Source organism: Eutrigla gurnardus (genome assembly GCF_963514095.1).
Source record: "Eutrigla gurnardus genome assembly, chromosome: 15".
Taxonomy (NCBI): Eukaryota; Metazoa; Chordata; class Actinopteri; order Perciformes; family Triglidae; genus Eutrigla; species Eutrigla gurnardus.
The window spans coordinates 12607402-12622367 of NC_139938.1; the positions used below are offsets into that span (position 1 = coordinate 12607402).

The window sequence follows — 14966 nt, forward strand, 5'->3', positions numbered from 1 at the left end:
ATTGGTCTTTCTTTATTTCAGATAGAATTGTCTGAAAGTGTACAAAAGTGCATCATTTTGTTCATAGGAACACATGTTGAAAACACACGTTGAGCTGCATGATCGAGATACAAACGACAGCTCAAATTAGAAATGAGATACAATAACACTTTTATCCAAATGACATCACAGACTGCATTGTGGTTTAGCACAATGCAGAAAACAGGCACTTATATTAATCATAACACTTTTTTTAAATGTTAAAATATGCACGCAAAATAACTAAAATAATTAATAACGTATTAAATCACATAGATAAATCACTCAGCTGTTTCTGTTTTTTTTTGTCAGCATAATTTAAAAAATCTAGCAAACGTGAACAATTTCTCTCAACAGTGTTAAAGGAGTACATCAAAAAGAAAAACACAGTAACAACACTCCTCATGTATTCTAAGCATATACCTCACAATGAATGCTTACCACAACAGCAAATGTAAAATCCAAATCCAAGCCACATCATAATGTCATGACAAATACATACATGTAGCTATAAAACGGTGCCTTTATTGTCATGCACGGATTGGAAGAATCTCAAAAGTGTAAACAGCTGAGGACCTTCAGCCTCCAAGTTTGTTGATATCGCTGAGGCCTTAGCAAAGTAATACTGAACAAAGACTGCCTTTCAGGGTCGGATAATGACCAGTCAAAACACCACCTTCACAGTTCCCTCCAAAATAGCAGCAGTCTGTTTTTTTTCTGTACAGAATATCCAAGTGTTTGCACTTTGATGTGAAAGCTAAAAACAGTGAATTGATAAAACAAACATTACACTGCAGTCTAACTGGATAAAAGTATGGCCTTGGAGATGCCTTTAAACACGTGTCAGCATGCAGACAGGTCTGAAGGAGCTGCCCCGAAGGGTGTCCTTGTGATCAGTCGTCACCCAGAGGATCTATGGTGATACTTGTAAAGGAACACAAGTGATGTTCAACAACGATAAACAAAAACTGTATTATAGTACAGCTTGGCCTGACCTTTTAAGAGCAAGTCTTATTTTTTTCAGTGGTTCTCAGCCTGGTGTTCGGAATCTCCAGAGAGTCACAAAGTGATTCATGGTGGGGGAAAATGCTATCAAATGCAACCCCATGCAGACTTGTGCTTTTTCTTGTAAAATAGTGAATGTTTTGAATGATTTGACCAAAGTCACATTTGGTGAATTATCCCCTCCAAAAAAACAATACGACAAGGTACAAATTTCAACACTTTGCACAGCAGCCTGCAACAGAGGTATTGCCTTGTTTTAAGGAATCACGACACTAGGTTGAGAACCATTGCTCTTTTTGAAAGAGACCCTAGTAGAAAATCTAAGCAAATGAATCGTTTAACATATGGAATGTGTTGAAGCTTTAGCTTCTATGGTCGGTTACAATCTTGGATCATGCGATAGCACCACTGTTGTTTTGATGAGGTCACTTCCTGTCTGTTGTTCTCTCACTTCCTCCTTCGGCCACAGTATTTTCCCTGACAGCCAGCGCCTATGTACCAGAGCAGAGGAAATTATTCTTCACTTGGTGTACAACATACATAGGCTACTGCATTACAACTATAAGTAAAACATGCTAATCTGGTTCAACATGAAAACACAAGGTCCCCTCATGTGGAAGAATTTGTTTACAAAAAGCATTATAGTCAGAATGTCATGACAGTCACATTATCTCAGTGAGAAGGATCTGTTTTTAATTTACCACACAACCACATGGTTCTTGTTTTTGTGCCCATAAACTGTGGACATTTCTTAAGTTTCTCAGTTCTCTGAAGACCATGTTTGTACCAAACACAATTCTGAGAAAAGTGGGGTGGATTACAGTAAATGCTGCTGTTGGTTGCTTTGTTGAAAGTACTGTACTGGGATAATTACTGAAATGGAGAGTATGATCATGGTTAGAATGTTCCCATCATGTAACCTTTTCTTTAAACTAGAAGGAATTAAACTTAGTCAATGGTCATATTAATTAATAACTAGAACATTTTAGTTGATTCACAAAATTCTAGTACACTGTTTTGAAGTGTATACATCCAGCTTATTGTAAAGCAATAACATGGGTTTTTTTAATTTTTTTTTTTTACCTCTGTAGCCACCAGCTCCAAGAAAGGCCTGCATGGCTGCATATTTGGCTGCCTTCTGTGCCTTGGCTAAAGTACATTAAAGTAAAAAGGAAGGAAAGAGAGAGATTACAAAAGCATACACAACTTAATTTTTTCAAAACATATTTCAAAATGATCATCCTGTTTTTTCTCTCTGATGATAAAAAAAAGCCTCTAAAATGAATATTATAAAGTTACTTTAAGAGACGTGAAATGAATGGGCGATTGCCTTGATCTAGATCTTTATGTGTCATGTGTGTGCCATGTAGTATTAGTGCTGGACATGTATGTGCCATGTAGTATTAGTGCTGGACATGTGTGTTAAGAGGCTGAAGCAGCTGCTTCGAGCATGCCTATCCCAGAGGACACAGTGAGTTTTCTTACATTTTTGTCCAGCTCCGGTATATCCTTAAAGACAATAACAGGAAAGACGGTCATAATGAGCAATTGATAATCTTCACAATGGTCTTGTTTGTTATCTCAGCAGTGACATAAATGAAAATATGCCTAAACAAATATTCACCATGCAAAGCCACTTAGGATAAAAACATGTTCTCTGCTCTTTTTGTGTGTGTGCATATAACCATCTGTGTTTTGGATGTGTACAGGTTTAACAATATTAACTGCTTATCGTGTTCGAGAGAGAGAGAACGTCTAAGTGTGACAAAGCTTCTGTCCTACCTGGATAGGTTCCACCAGCCACCCCACCATAGCCAGGGCCAACACCGCCTGCTGGAACAATGGAGACATTATAACCTACCTGCATCACTCTACACTGCTCTCCCAGTAAGGCAAGGTATTTAATTTGCAGTGGTCTGAATTTTGTGAATGTTTTTGTTTTCGAATCTCAAAATGTAAAACTGTAAATGTTCACACTAATAATGTGTATGTATTGTATCAGTGCTTCACTGACCTGGTAAACTGCCTGCACCTCCTCCTAATCCCTGACTTGTTCCTGCAGGACCTCCTGTTCCTCCTGCTGCACTACCTGGACAGTCAGGTGGGGTTAAGTCAAGTCAGTCACTTAAAAGACCCCCTGGATAACCATGACACACAGTATACTGTGCAGAGAGAAGGCTTTTCTAGTTTAGGCATGATCAACAGACTTTTATCACAGTTTGAAGCCTTTTACAGAGACAACACCAGGCACATCAGTGAAGAATATGAATCTGTTACAAGGTACACATTTGTATTCTTTATATGTCCATTATAACGCAGTAACTCACCTGAGCCTCCAGTGATACCTCCGGTTCCTGCAGCAGGAAGCCCTCCTACTCCACCACCTGATGAACACGGGTGGGGTTGAAGTCAATTAGAAAGATGAATGGTAGGTAATATAATGGATAAGTAGATTAGGTTTATTATTTTTGCACAGAGTAAATGGAAGAACAAGATAACAAATTAATTTACATGGTAGAAAGATGGAGACAAGAGGTTTACAGTGTAATTGTATTACCGTATGTGTTTATGGGTTTGTATGCTTATTGCATTTTGCTATATACATTTGTTCATCATACAATATAATATGGAAATATCACAATTGTTTAAACGCTTTGTTTTGCAGGATAAATATCTCGTTTTATATAGTTTGTCACAGTAATTATAAGACATTTTAAAATCAAATATTCATATGCATCAATAGAGAATTTTACCTTGTCCATAGCCAGTAACACCCAATGATGAGCCGTAACCTGAATTAGGAGTCTTCCTTTTCCCAAGTGCTTGGCCACCAGGTCCATATCCACCCACACCAGCAGGTCTTAAACCCCCTGGCCCAGTTCCAGTACCTCCTGGCCCATAACCAAAAGAGCCTGTTCCAGTTGGACCATATCCTCCTGGGCCATAGCCACCAGGTCCAGCTCCACCAGGAACACTTCCTGTACCTCCTCCTAATCCTCCTGCTGGGAAAACATCAAAATATATAAGCACAAATATCTATATCTATATACATATATATGTAAAAAAAAAAGAGAAGAAAAAACCCGAAGCTCACCTGATCCATACCTAGCTCCCCCATAACCTGGAAAAAATGGATAAGATTCGTCAAACGATTATTTCTCATGTAAAACAATCATATAGACAGTCTCATCAGTACAATATTACAATTTATATTTATACATCACGTGGTTTATTGTTTTATTTGTATAATCACTACTTACCAGATTTAGCAGGTTTTCTTTTTCCTAATCCTTGGCGCCCTGGTCCAAACCCACCAGTTCCTGTGCCAACACCACCTGGTCCAAACCCACCAGTTCCTGTGCCAACACCGCCTGGTCCAAACCCACCAGTTCCTGTGCCAACACCGCCTGGTCCAAAGCCTCCAGTTCCTGTTCCAGCACCACCTGGTCCGTAGCCTCCCGTTCCTGTTCCAGCACCACCTGGTCCGAAGCCTCCAGTTCCTGTTCCAGCACCACCTGGTCCGTAGCCTCCCGTTCCTGTGCCAGCACCACCTGGTCCGAAGCCTCCAGTTCCTGTTCCAGCTCCACCTGGTCCGTAGCCTCCCATTCCTGTTCCAGCACCACCTGGTCCGATGCCTCCAGTTCCTGTTCCAGCACCACCTGGTCCGAAGCCTCCCGTTCCTGTGCCAGCACCACCTGGTCCGAAGCCTCCCGTTCCTGTTCCAGCACCACCTGGTCCAAAGCCTCCTGTTCCTGTTCCAGCACCACCTGGTCCGTAGCCTCCTGTGCCAGCACCACCTGGTCCAGCTCCCCCAGGCCCAAATCCACCAGGCCCATATCTGCCAGGCCCAGTACCTGTTCCATGTAGAAAAAGTCATAGGTTTTTAACTAAGACATGGAGAAAACACTGAACAATCTGAACATTTTAACGGTATTAAGTTGTTAGAATAAAGATTTTTCTCACCTTGCCCGTAGCCTGCTCCACCCAGTGAGGATGAGCCATAGCCTGTCAGAAGATGATAACAGCCTGAATGTATCTTACATAATACGTGATTAAATGTTGTTTGTGTTATAATACATGACCATTATACCTGATTTTGGTGGCTTTCTTGCCCCCAGTCCTTGACCTCCAGCGGTATAAACACCAGGAATGACCCCTACTCCACCAGGTCCATAGCTGCCTGTTCCTGTGCCAACACCACCTGGTCCAAAACCACCTGGTCTGGTTCCAACACCACCCAGTCCCGCCCCGGCAGTGCTGGGCCCATATCCACCTGGTCCAGTGCCACCAGGTCCGTACCCTCCAGGACCAACTCCACCTGGTCCAGTCCCATAACCACCAGGCCCAACCCCAGTACCACCAGCTCCTGCCCCATAACCTAAAAACAAATATTGGTTCAGTTTCACTTCTGTGTGTAAATGTTTGTATCTGTTGTCTGTGTATCTGTCAATTCTTATCATACGTTTTGGTGGTTTGCCAGTGCCGGCACCTAGTCCTGGACCTGTGCCGTATCTTGAACCTAGATAACAGAGCAAATAAAATAGGTTGACCAATATTTAATTTACATGCTTTTTAGATAAGCTGTGTTCTTTTTGCATCCAAATTCAAACTAAATCATTCATTTTCATAGACCAACTTACCACCGAGACCCACACCACCACCCCCCAGTCCACCACCGACTCCATTGGTGGCTGCTCCTACTCCTCCTCCTAAACCTCCGGCACCAACTCCAAGGGTTCCAGCACCCCCTGGACCACCACCAATGCCTCTGCTTCCAGTCGTTGCTCCATAGCCGCCAGGTCCAACTCCATATCCACCAGGCCCAGCACCGTAACCACCGGGGCCAGCTCCATAAGGTCCAGGTCCTGCGCCATAACCTCCTGGACCAGTACCATAGCCACCAGGAACAGCTCCATAACCACCAGGACCCAGGCCTCCTGCTCCAAGAGTCCCATATACTGATAGAAAGATTAAAACATTAATTGTTGCATTATGTAGCTTCTTCCATTGCTCATGTCCTTAGTCAAGAGATGAGAATATAGTTGAGAATATAGTTGACGGCTTATAGAACCTTTGCCTGATTTTCTTGCTCCCTGTCCTACTCCAGCTCCAGTCGGGTAACGTATACCTGAGAGAGATAAAAGAGGTGCTGCATTTCAGATATGTTTTTGTAATATTTTTGATGTAATTTAGACGGCAAGGATAGTGTTAGTTAACATACCTCCACCTGGTAAAACTCCAGCTCCACCAGCACCATAGCCTGTGATGGATGATTTGTAATATAATATAAGCGTGTAGATTTGGAATGAATACATTTGCAAAAACATGCTAACAGCTCACTTTTTCCAGGTTTAAGGGCTCCTGCTCCTACTCCAATAGGTCCCCCAGGTACCAAGCCTGTTCCTCCAGGACCTCCTCCGACTCCTCCTGGACCTCCTCCTGCCACCCCACCTATTCCACCAGGTCCACCACTTATGCCTCCTGCTGCAGTCCCATCAGGTCCGTATGCTACATTTAAAAAATAAACAAATTGACCTTTTTCTGCAAGATGAGCCTTTTTATTGCTTTAAAACAACTAATTTGTAGTAGCTAGATTGGAAATTTTATACACAGTGGTGGGTATTGGATGGTGGTAGATGTAATGAAGTCATAATGGAGTCTACATTCAGATGGCAAAATAAGCACCTTTGGGTGGTTTTGGTGTTCCTCCGATGCCACCTGCCGCACCTCCTGGTCCAACTCCAGTACCAGTAGCAGGACCGTCAACTCTTCCCTCTCCTGTTACACCACCTGAAACGCCGCCTGCTGCTCCTGCACTGCTAGGTCTCCCTTCTGCTCCCCCCTGTCCTCCACCTGTGCCACCGCTTTCTCCATAGGGACCTCCCTCTCCATCTCCTTCACCTGGTGTGTCACCTCTGGGGACACCTGCAGACAGAACAAAGGTGAGTAACCTTTATTTTGATCCCCATTAGTTCCTCATTTTTTAAGGGTAAACTGGATTTTACTTCAATCACCTGGGGGTTTGAGTGGTTTGGCTCCAGGCAGTGTCCCAATTGAGATTCCACCACCAGAACCTGCAAAATTGTACAGTGTAATTAATCCTTAATCTATTTCAGCTACAAGATCTCTGAAAGGACGTAAAAACGTATGAGTTAAAAATCTCAGAAGCACAAGTAAGAGTCCTAGCTGGACTGTGTGAGGCGAAGAAGAAATCTCACCTCCAGAAGGAAGTCCTGTACCACATCAATATTAGAGAGAGAGAAAAACAAGAGATACCCGCGTTACAACTTCAGTTAAGACTACAGGAAAACAGACCTCATTAATATATGTTTTAGAAGTATGTGAGCCACACAGGCCTATTGGCCAACACTTGAAAACAATATGTAGACTAAACCAAACAATTAACGGGGGTTTACGTACCACTTGGTTGTACAGCATCGCCACCAACTATAACAATATAAATACAGATTATTCTGGGCAGCTATCAGTCAGCAGTTTTGGAATATTTTTTCAATGGTAATATGTTTAGCTTTAGTTGTTAGCTAGCGTCAGTTGTTAGCTAGCGTCAGTCTGCCATGCAGTGTTCTGTGGTGCCAGTTTTGTGAGGAAGTGTGAGAAAAACACTCACTCTCAGGTACCGGTATACCAGTGATGGCTGTGAAAGCATTCAAGTGGAGAAATATTGTGATTTCAAAATGAAAGGCATTTGTGGAGGGATAATGTGTTTCTTCTACACCCCAATGTTCAGAAGTTATTAGTGGTTTATAAATGGCCACATTATGGCACTGTCCACAACGACCACCAGATTTAATTGAAGTCTGCGTCATGTTTTTTGGGATGTCTGGCCGACTAATAGACACACTCTGACAGAAGTGGTTGAACATGCAGTGCTTGCAGACAAACATGCAGAAGCTCTGGCTAGGAAATAAACACTGACCTAGAATGTCTGTCCCATTGAGTCCTGTTTTGCAAAAAAATATAAAAAATAACACATTTATATTAATAGAACTTCAAAAATGATCTTGAATGATGTAGTAGCAGAATCAATTAACACCTAAACTTACAATAATTTGTTGTTTAAATGACCCAAATACCTGGCTTTGCTCCAATGATGGGGATTCCTGTTCCATCCAAGCCATCTCCATCTACACCTATTGGTTTGCCAGCTACACCAGTACCTCCTGTTTTAACACACACACACACACACACACACACACACACACACACACACACACACACACACACACACACACACACACGTTTTGAACAAAGTGTTTTGTTCCTTAATTTTCAAAGGTGTCTGCCATGGAGTTTGGAGGCCATCTTGTATAACCATCAGATTATTACATCCATGGACCTAAATGCCAGTGTTTGTGATAATTGTTGTCACCCTATCCACACAATCTGTGCATGATTTCAAGGTATGGCCAGTTCTCAAGAATCCAGCAAGTTTTAACGCACCTTCTCCTCCAGAACTTCCAGACCCCTCTATCACACTGCTAGCACCAACATCACCTGGAATAAGGTTAAACTATTAAAAGGACTGAGATTTGAAAATAGTAGGCCTAGTGCATGTATTTATAAGGGCTGTGGATAAGTATGTGAACTGAATAAATCAACCTAAGCCAATGGCAAAATGCTTTTTAGATAAGCCAGTTTTCTAATTTTTATTCCATTATTTTGGAATCTCAGCTCCATCACTGTTTTTTCCATCCATGTTAGGCATATTTTATATTACAACTTGTATATAAAAAAAATGTATTTGCTTTGTGCTAACACTGCTCAGATACCTTCTGATCCTGGAGCTGGTGTGCCTCCTGTGGCTCCAAGTCCTCCTCCTGATCCAGCAGACATAGTTTATTATAAATAATTTATCTGATTCATTATTAGTAAATGACTGCAATCCAAACATGTATTCTCAATCCTCAAAACAGAAGCTTACCACTGGGTCCACCTGCACCGATGCCTGTGCCATTCACTGAAACGCTAGTGCCAGTCCCTGTACCGGATCCTGCAGTGCCGGTTCCTGTACCAGATCCTGCAGTGCCGGTCCCTGTAACAGATCCTGCAGTGCCGGTCCCTGTACCAGGTCCTGCAGAGCCGGTCCCTGTACCAGATCCTGCAGTGCCAGTCCCTGTACCAGGTCCTGTAGTGCCAGTCCCTGTACCAGGTCCTGTAGTGCCAGTCCCTACTCCTGACCCAGGTAGAACTCCACCAGGTTGCCCTACAGTTTATAAAAGTGATAAATGAGTAATACATTCAAAGTGGTGCTTATAAATGGTTCTATTCCTCAGTTCAAACAATTATACAATATGCACATAATGTTGAGAGTCTGGTCACCTTACCATACTTAGCAGCTTTAGATCCATATGTACCATAGCCTGAGGACAAATAAGGTTCAGTTAGAGTATTGACTACTATATAAAGCTACTAAAAAATACACTGATCATCTGGTCATTAGATTCGATGACTAGTGTTAGTTACAAAATCACCTTTCCTTATTGATCTAATTTCACTTCCCAAACAAACAGAGCTTTTCAAAGTCAAAATATCTAGCCTTGCACAACATTTGTCCCCCTTCCACCAAAGTAAAGATGATGATCAACTAATATCAAATTATTACACCATAACACCAAGCTGCTATTGGTATATCAACCATCATTGTCGAGCAGGACATGTATTACCCATAGATTTGATCAGCGTTTTAGAATAGCAGCCTGAAGTAATGAATGAATTAAATGAGACAATTTCACCATATTGCAATATACAAATGCTATGAGATGTTAACTTTGAAACCAGCCCTGTCCTACATATCTACTCATATTGTCAACTTTAATAAAGCAGATGTGAGAGAATTATTGTCAGTCCAATATTTTAATATATTTCTATTTAATTATACTGTGTATAGTATGTCACCTGATTATTTGTTTCACCTACAGGGTAGGATTGGTTAAAAAAAAGCACCTGTTGCTGCATTTTCTACTGGCCACCAATAGAGGTCAATAAAGGAATAGTTAATGTGATCTCGACTTCAGACATGATTCAGATTCAATTACTGACAAAACTACACACGTTTCAACACAAAAACTCTACTGAAAACCAACCTTGACCTCCATTGTTGGTTCCAAAACCTCCTGGTCCATAACCACCTATAAAATTAAATAAGTTATTAAATAAAATATAAAAAAACTCCATCAACAGGGTTTTGAAAGTGTATCACTGATAAAAAAAAAATTACTAGCAAACAAATGATTTGATTTCACAAACTGAAAACTCAGGTGTTCAGATAAACAACTCACCACCTCGTCCTCCTCCACCCCCAAGTACTCCACCAGCACCCAATCCACCTCGACCTACATCATGATCATATAAAAAAAAAAAAAAGCTTTGACTGGAATGTAGATGAAACATCTGCCATTATGTATTTATCAAAAAGGCACATTTGAATACCGTATTTATAAGGTTTTGATCCAGCTCCATAACCTGTAAATAACAAAGCATTTAGACAAGTTAGGATTTAGTGCATGTTGCCAAGACTTATCTTGAACTTAATTAAATTAGTCCCTGAACCTGTTCCATATCCAGCCCCTGGTCCTGCACCATAGCCTTGACCTGGTCCGTATCCTGTCCCAGGCCCATATCCACCAGGTCCATATCCTGTTCCTCCACCAGGAAGCCCTAGGGAGGAGCAAATGTGTGAGGATTTCATATAGGTATTGAGTGCTATTTTGATTAATTATCATAAAAAGGTACCACCTGTAGAGTCATAATAAGGCATAATCTTCAAATTGGCCATTTGTGTATCACTTGTGCCATTTGAAATTTTCTCAGGTAACGATTAACTTATTTAATTTAATTTAATTTACATGTCACTATAGGTATTAATTCCATCTAATGTGTTTTGGCTTTGTTTGGAAAAATCTGTCAATCAGATCTACATGTTCCCATTAACAAACAAAACATAACCCACTTGTCTATATGGACAACTCAATGGCTTTAGGATGTGTGCAGTACCACGACTCATCCACAAGATGGAGATATTGAAGGTGTTTTCACATGGAAGGCTGAGATGTTGCTGTTCAATGCAGGGGGAAGGTAAACTGCAAATGCTTTTCCATGTGGGTGAATAGACTGAAATCCGTCTGGATTCGACTCAAAAATGATCCGTAGCCAATGGATTAGCAGCGGTTTATGCACCTAAAATAAGACATAATTTATGGTTATGGTTCTATGCTGGTTCTGTGAGTTTTGGTTGTAGAGTGTTGAAACTACCGTTCTGTAGAGTCTCAGCTTTCATCATGACATGTTGTTTGTGTGGGTAGCAAAATATTTTTATAATAACAATGACCACATGTATTAAAGATAGGCAATTACAAAAAAGGAACAGCAAGAGACAGGTATATAATGTAGCTATTTAGTGACTGTAAGTGATTCATTTATTCATGTTGATGTGCATGATATGTGTAATCTTTCTGACAAACTGTGAGAATTGTTCTTCTCTTCATACCTCCAACACTGCCGGGTCCAAAGCCCCCTGGTCCACCTCCTGTTCCAACACCAGAACCAGGTATCGTGCCAGTCCCCAGTCCAGCTCCAGGACCACCACCAGTTGTTAGTCCAACACCTCGTCCCGGGACCCCTCCTCCTCCTCCGAGCCCTGAACCAGGCCCAGCTCCACCACCAAGTCCTCCTGCACCCAGGGCACCTCCAGCACCTCCAGGCAGACCTGTTGAGAGCAGCATTTTATTAGAAAATATAAACGTACTTGTAAGCACTTTACATTCTATTATCAAGAACTGTCTGTTTTCATGGCAGACTTTGAATTGTATAGCTGGAAAGAGGATAGGTATGATACCAGTATGATGAACACATAAATCTGTGTTAGTAAAAACAAGTTAAGATAAGTTTCTTACCATATTTGCGTGCTTTGGCACCAGCATAACCTACAGAACGCAGACACGTCAGAATATATTTTAAAAGCATGATATTAATGAATCTATTTGAATTTAGACATGGCTCCATAACTATCTTTCATCATGATCTGTCATCCTACCTCCAGGTCCATAGCCGGCACCACCAGGTCCAACTCCTCCTCCTGGTCCATAGCCTGTACCAGCACCACCAGGTCCAACTCCTCCTCCTGGTCCATAGCCTGTACCAGCACCAACGGGCCCAACTCCACCTGGTCCATAGCCTGTACCAGTACCACCAGGTCCAACTCTACCTGGTCCATAGCCAGTACCAGCACCGCCTTGTCCATAACTGGTACCAGTGCCACCTGGTCCATAGCCAGTACCAGCACCACCAGGTACAACTCCTCCTGGTCCATAGCCAGTACCAGCACCACCTGGTCCATAGCCAATACCAGCACCAACTGGTCCGTAGCCTGTACCAGCACCACCAGGTCCAACTCCTCCTGGTCCGTAGCCTGTACCAGCACCACCTGGTCCGTAGCCAGTACCAGCAGGTCCAACACCTCCACCTGGTCCATAGCCTGTACCCGCACCACCTGGTCCGTAGCCAGTACCAGCAGGTCCAACACCTCCACCTGGTCCATAGCCTGTACCAGCACCACCAGGCCTGATTCCAGTACTTGTTCCTGCACCTCCGAGTGCTCCACTTAACATTCCTATGAGTAGAACAGTTGTGTTTTATTTGTTCTGATATTCTTTGTTACATTCTAATGATACAGTTGAAATCGTTTTTTTAATTATATAATTCTTACCATATTTACGAGCTTTGGCATTGGCATCATACCCTGAAATACAAGTATAGTAATTATACATTTGTGTTTGCTAATGCAATACAGTTACTCAATACTGTATCGTAAAGGGTAACTGTAGGATTTGACACCATCTAGTGGTGTGGTTGCAGATTGTAACCAACTGAATACCCTTCCGCTTACTCCTCCTTTTGCCATTTGCTTCGCTCAGAGGCCATCTTTACCATAATCACTACTTTAGGAGCAATGGACGGCAGCTGGCAGTAGCATGGTTTTGCACTCTGTTACTAAGGTGGCCTTCAGGTGATGTATAAATGCTACAAAAATGGTTGGGTTTGTCTGTTCTGGGCTACGGTGGAAATATGGCAGTGCAACACAGACTCCATGAAGAGGACCCACTCCTTATGTAGACAATAAGGGCTCATTCAAAGCTAACAAAAACACAAGGATTCTTAGTTTCAGGTTATACACTAATGAAACATAGTTTTGAATATTATATTTGATTTCAGCTAATAGTTCCTCCAAAAAATAATAATAATTTGATGTAATTTCTATGCATAATTATAGGCAAAATTTTGCTAAAAACCCTAGATCTACTGATTTATAACTACCTCCAGGGCCTGTTCCTGCTCCTCCAGGTCCTATTCCTGCTCCTCCAGGTCCTGTTCCTGCTCCTCCAGGTCCCGTTCCTGCTCCTCCAGGTGGAGGTCCAGCACCTCCACCTGGTCCGTAGCCGGTACCAGCACCACCTGGTCCGTAGCCAGTACCAGCAGGTCCAACACCTCCACCTGGTCCATAGCCTGTACCCGCACCACCAGGCCTGATTCCAGTACTTGTTCCTGCACCTCCGAGTGCTCCACTTAACATGCCTATGAGAGGAACAGTTGTGTTTTATTTGTTCTGATATTCTTTGTTAACTATTCAGTAATGATACAGTTGAAATCTGTTTTTCAATTATAGAATTCTTACCATATTTACGAGCTTTGGCATTGGCATCATACCCTGAAATACAAGTATAGTAATTATACATTTGTGTTTGCTAATGCAATACAGTTACTCAATACTGTATCCTAAAAGGGTAACTGTAGGATTTGACACCATCTAGTGGTGTGGTTGCAGATTGTAACCAACTGAATACCCTTCTGCTTACTCCTCCTTTTGCCATTTGCTTCGCTCAGAGGCCATCTTTACCATAATCACTACTTTAGGAGCAATGGACGGCAGCTGGCAGTAGCATGGTTTTGCACTCTGTTACTAAGGTGGCCTTCAGGTGATGTATAAATGCTACAAAAATGGTTGGGTTTGTCTGTTCTGGGCTACGGTGGAAATATGGCAGTGCAACACAGACTCCATGAAGAGGACCCACTCCTTATGTAGACAATAAGGACTCATTCAAAGCTAACAAAACCACAAGGAATCTTAGTTTCAGGTTATACACTAATGAAACATAGTTTAGAATATTATATTTGATTTCAGCTAATAGTTCCTCCAAATAATAATAATTTGATGTCATTTCTATGCATAATTATAGGCAACATTTTCTAAAAACCCTAGATCTACTGATTTATAATTACCTCCAGGGCCTGTTCCTGCTCCTCCAGGTCCTATTCCTGCTCCTCCAGGTCCTGTTCCTGCTCCTCCAGGTCCCGTTCCTGCTCCTCCAGGTGGAGGTCCAACACCTCCACCTGGTCCGTAGCCGGTACCAGCACCACCTGGTCCGTAGCCAGTACCAGCAGGTCCAACACCTCCACCTGGTCCATAGCCTGTACCCGCACCACCAGGCCTGATTCCAGTACTTGTTCCTGCACCTCCGAGTGCTCCACTTAACATTCCTATGAGTAGAACAGTTGTGTTTTATTTGTTCTGATATTCTTTGTTAAATACAACTATTCAGTAATGATACAGTTGAAATCTGTTTTTCAATTATAGAATTCTTACCATATTTACGAGCTTTGGCATTGGCATCATACCCTGAAATACAATTATAGTAATTATACATTTGTGTTTGCTAATGCAATACAGTTACTCAATACTGTATCTTAAAGGGTAACTGTAGGATTTGACACCATCTAGTTGCAGATTGTAACCAACTGAATACCCTCCGCTTACTCCTCCTTTTGCCATTTGCTTTGCTCAGAGGCCATCTTTACCATAATCACTACTTTAGGAGCAATGGACGGCAGCTGGCAGTAGCATGGTTTTGCACTCTGTTACTAAGGTG

At 42.1% G+C, this 14966-nt stretch overlaps 1 protein-coding gene across 1 annotated transcript in view; it reads right to left on the bottom strand.

The window, feature by feature from the left end:
- LOC311025828 (uncharacterized protein) overlaps positions 1 to 14966 on the bottom strand; it is a 20007-nt gene continuing 5041 nt past the window's right edge. The window contains exons 13-49 of the mRNA XM_084028955.1: positions 14320 to 14403; positions 13357 to 13440; positions 12749 to 12781; positions 12506 to 12652; positions 12077 to 12466; positions 11937 to 11966; positions 11531 to 11749; positions 10594 to 10701; positions 10474 to 10506; positions 10323 to 10376; positions 10128 to 10172; positions 9369 to 9404; positions 8966 to 9247; positions 8814 to 8861; positions 8485 to 8538; positions 8118 to 8204; positions 7961 to 7984; positions 7444 to 7470; positions 7242 to 7256; positions 7038 to 7097; positions 6709 to 6948; positions 6364 to 6531; positions 6245 to 6283; positions 6095 to 6151; positions 5664 to 5981; positions 5486 to 5542; positions 5114 to 5401; positions 4987 to 5028; positions 4284 to 4877; positions 4118 to 4144; positions 3777 to 4025; positions 3351 to 3407; positions 3038 to 3112; positions 2806 to 2856; positions 2509 to 2532; positions 2107 to 2172; positions 1 to 1514 (exon numbers count right to left, since the gene is read on the bottom strand). Coding sequence (XP_083885081.1) covers positions 1471 to 1514; positions 2107 to 2172; positions 2509 to 2532; positions 2806 to 2856; positions 3038 to 3112; positions 3351 to 3407; positions 3777 to 4025; positions 4118 to 4144; positions 4284 to 4877; positions 4987 to 5028; positions 5114 to 5401; positions 5486 to 5542; positions 5664 to 5981; positions 6095 to 6151; positions 6245 to 6283; positions 6364 to 6531; positions 6709 to 6948; positions 7038 to 7097; positions 7242 to 7256; positions 7444 to 7470; positions 7961 to 7984; positions 8118 to 8204; positions 8485 to 8538; positions 8814 to 8861; positions 8966 to 9247; positions 9369 to 9404; positions 10128 to 10172; positions 10323 to 10376; positions 10474 to 10506; positions 10594 to 10701; positions 11531 to 11749; positions 11937 to 11966; positions 12077 to 12466; positions 12506 to 12652; positions 12749 to 12781; positions 13357 to 13440; positions 14320 to 14403 — 4256 coding nt within the window. The 3' untranslated portion in view covers positions 1 to 1470. The remainder of the gene's footprint in view (positions 1515 to 2106; positions 2173 to 2508; positions 2533 to 2805; positions 2857 to 3037; positions 3113 to 3350; positions 3408 to 3776; positions 4026 to 4117; positions 4145 to 4283; positions 4878 to 4986; positions 5029 to 5113; positions 5402 to 5485; positions 5543 to 5663; positions 5982 to 6094; positions 6152 to 6244; positions 6284 to 6363; positions 6532 to 6708; positions 6949 to 7037; positions 7098 to 7241; positions 7257 to 7443; positions 7471 to 7960; positions 7985 to 8117; positions 8205 to 8484; positions 8539 to 8813; positions 8862 to 8965; positions 9248 to 9368; positions 9405 to 10127; positions 10173 to 10322; positions 10377 to 10473; positions 10507 to 10593; positions 10702 to 11530; positions 11750 to 11936; positions 11967 to 12076; positions 12467 to 12505; positions 12653 to 12748; positions 12782 to 13356; positions 13441 to 14319; positions 14404 to 14966) is intronic.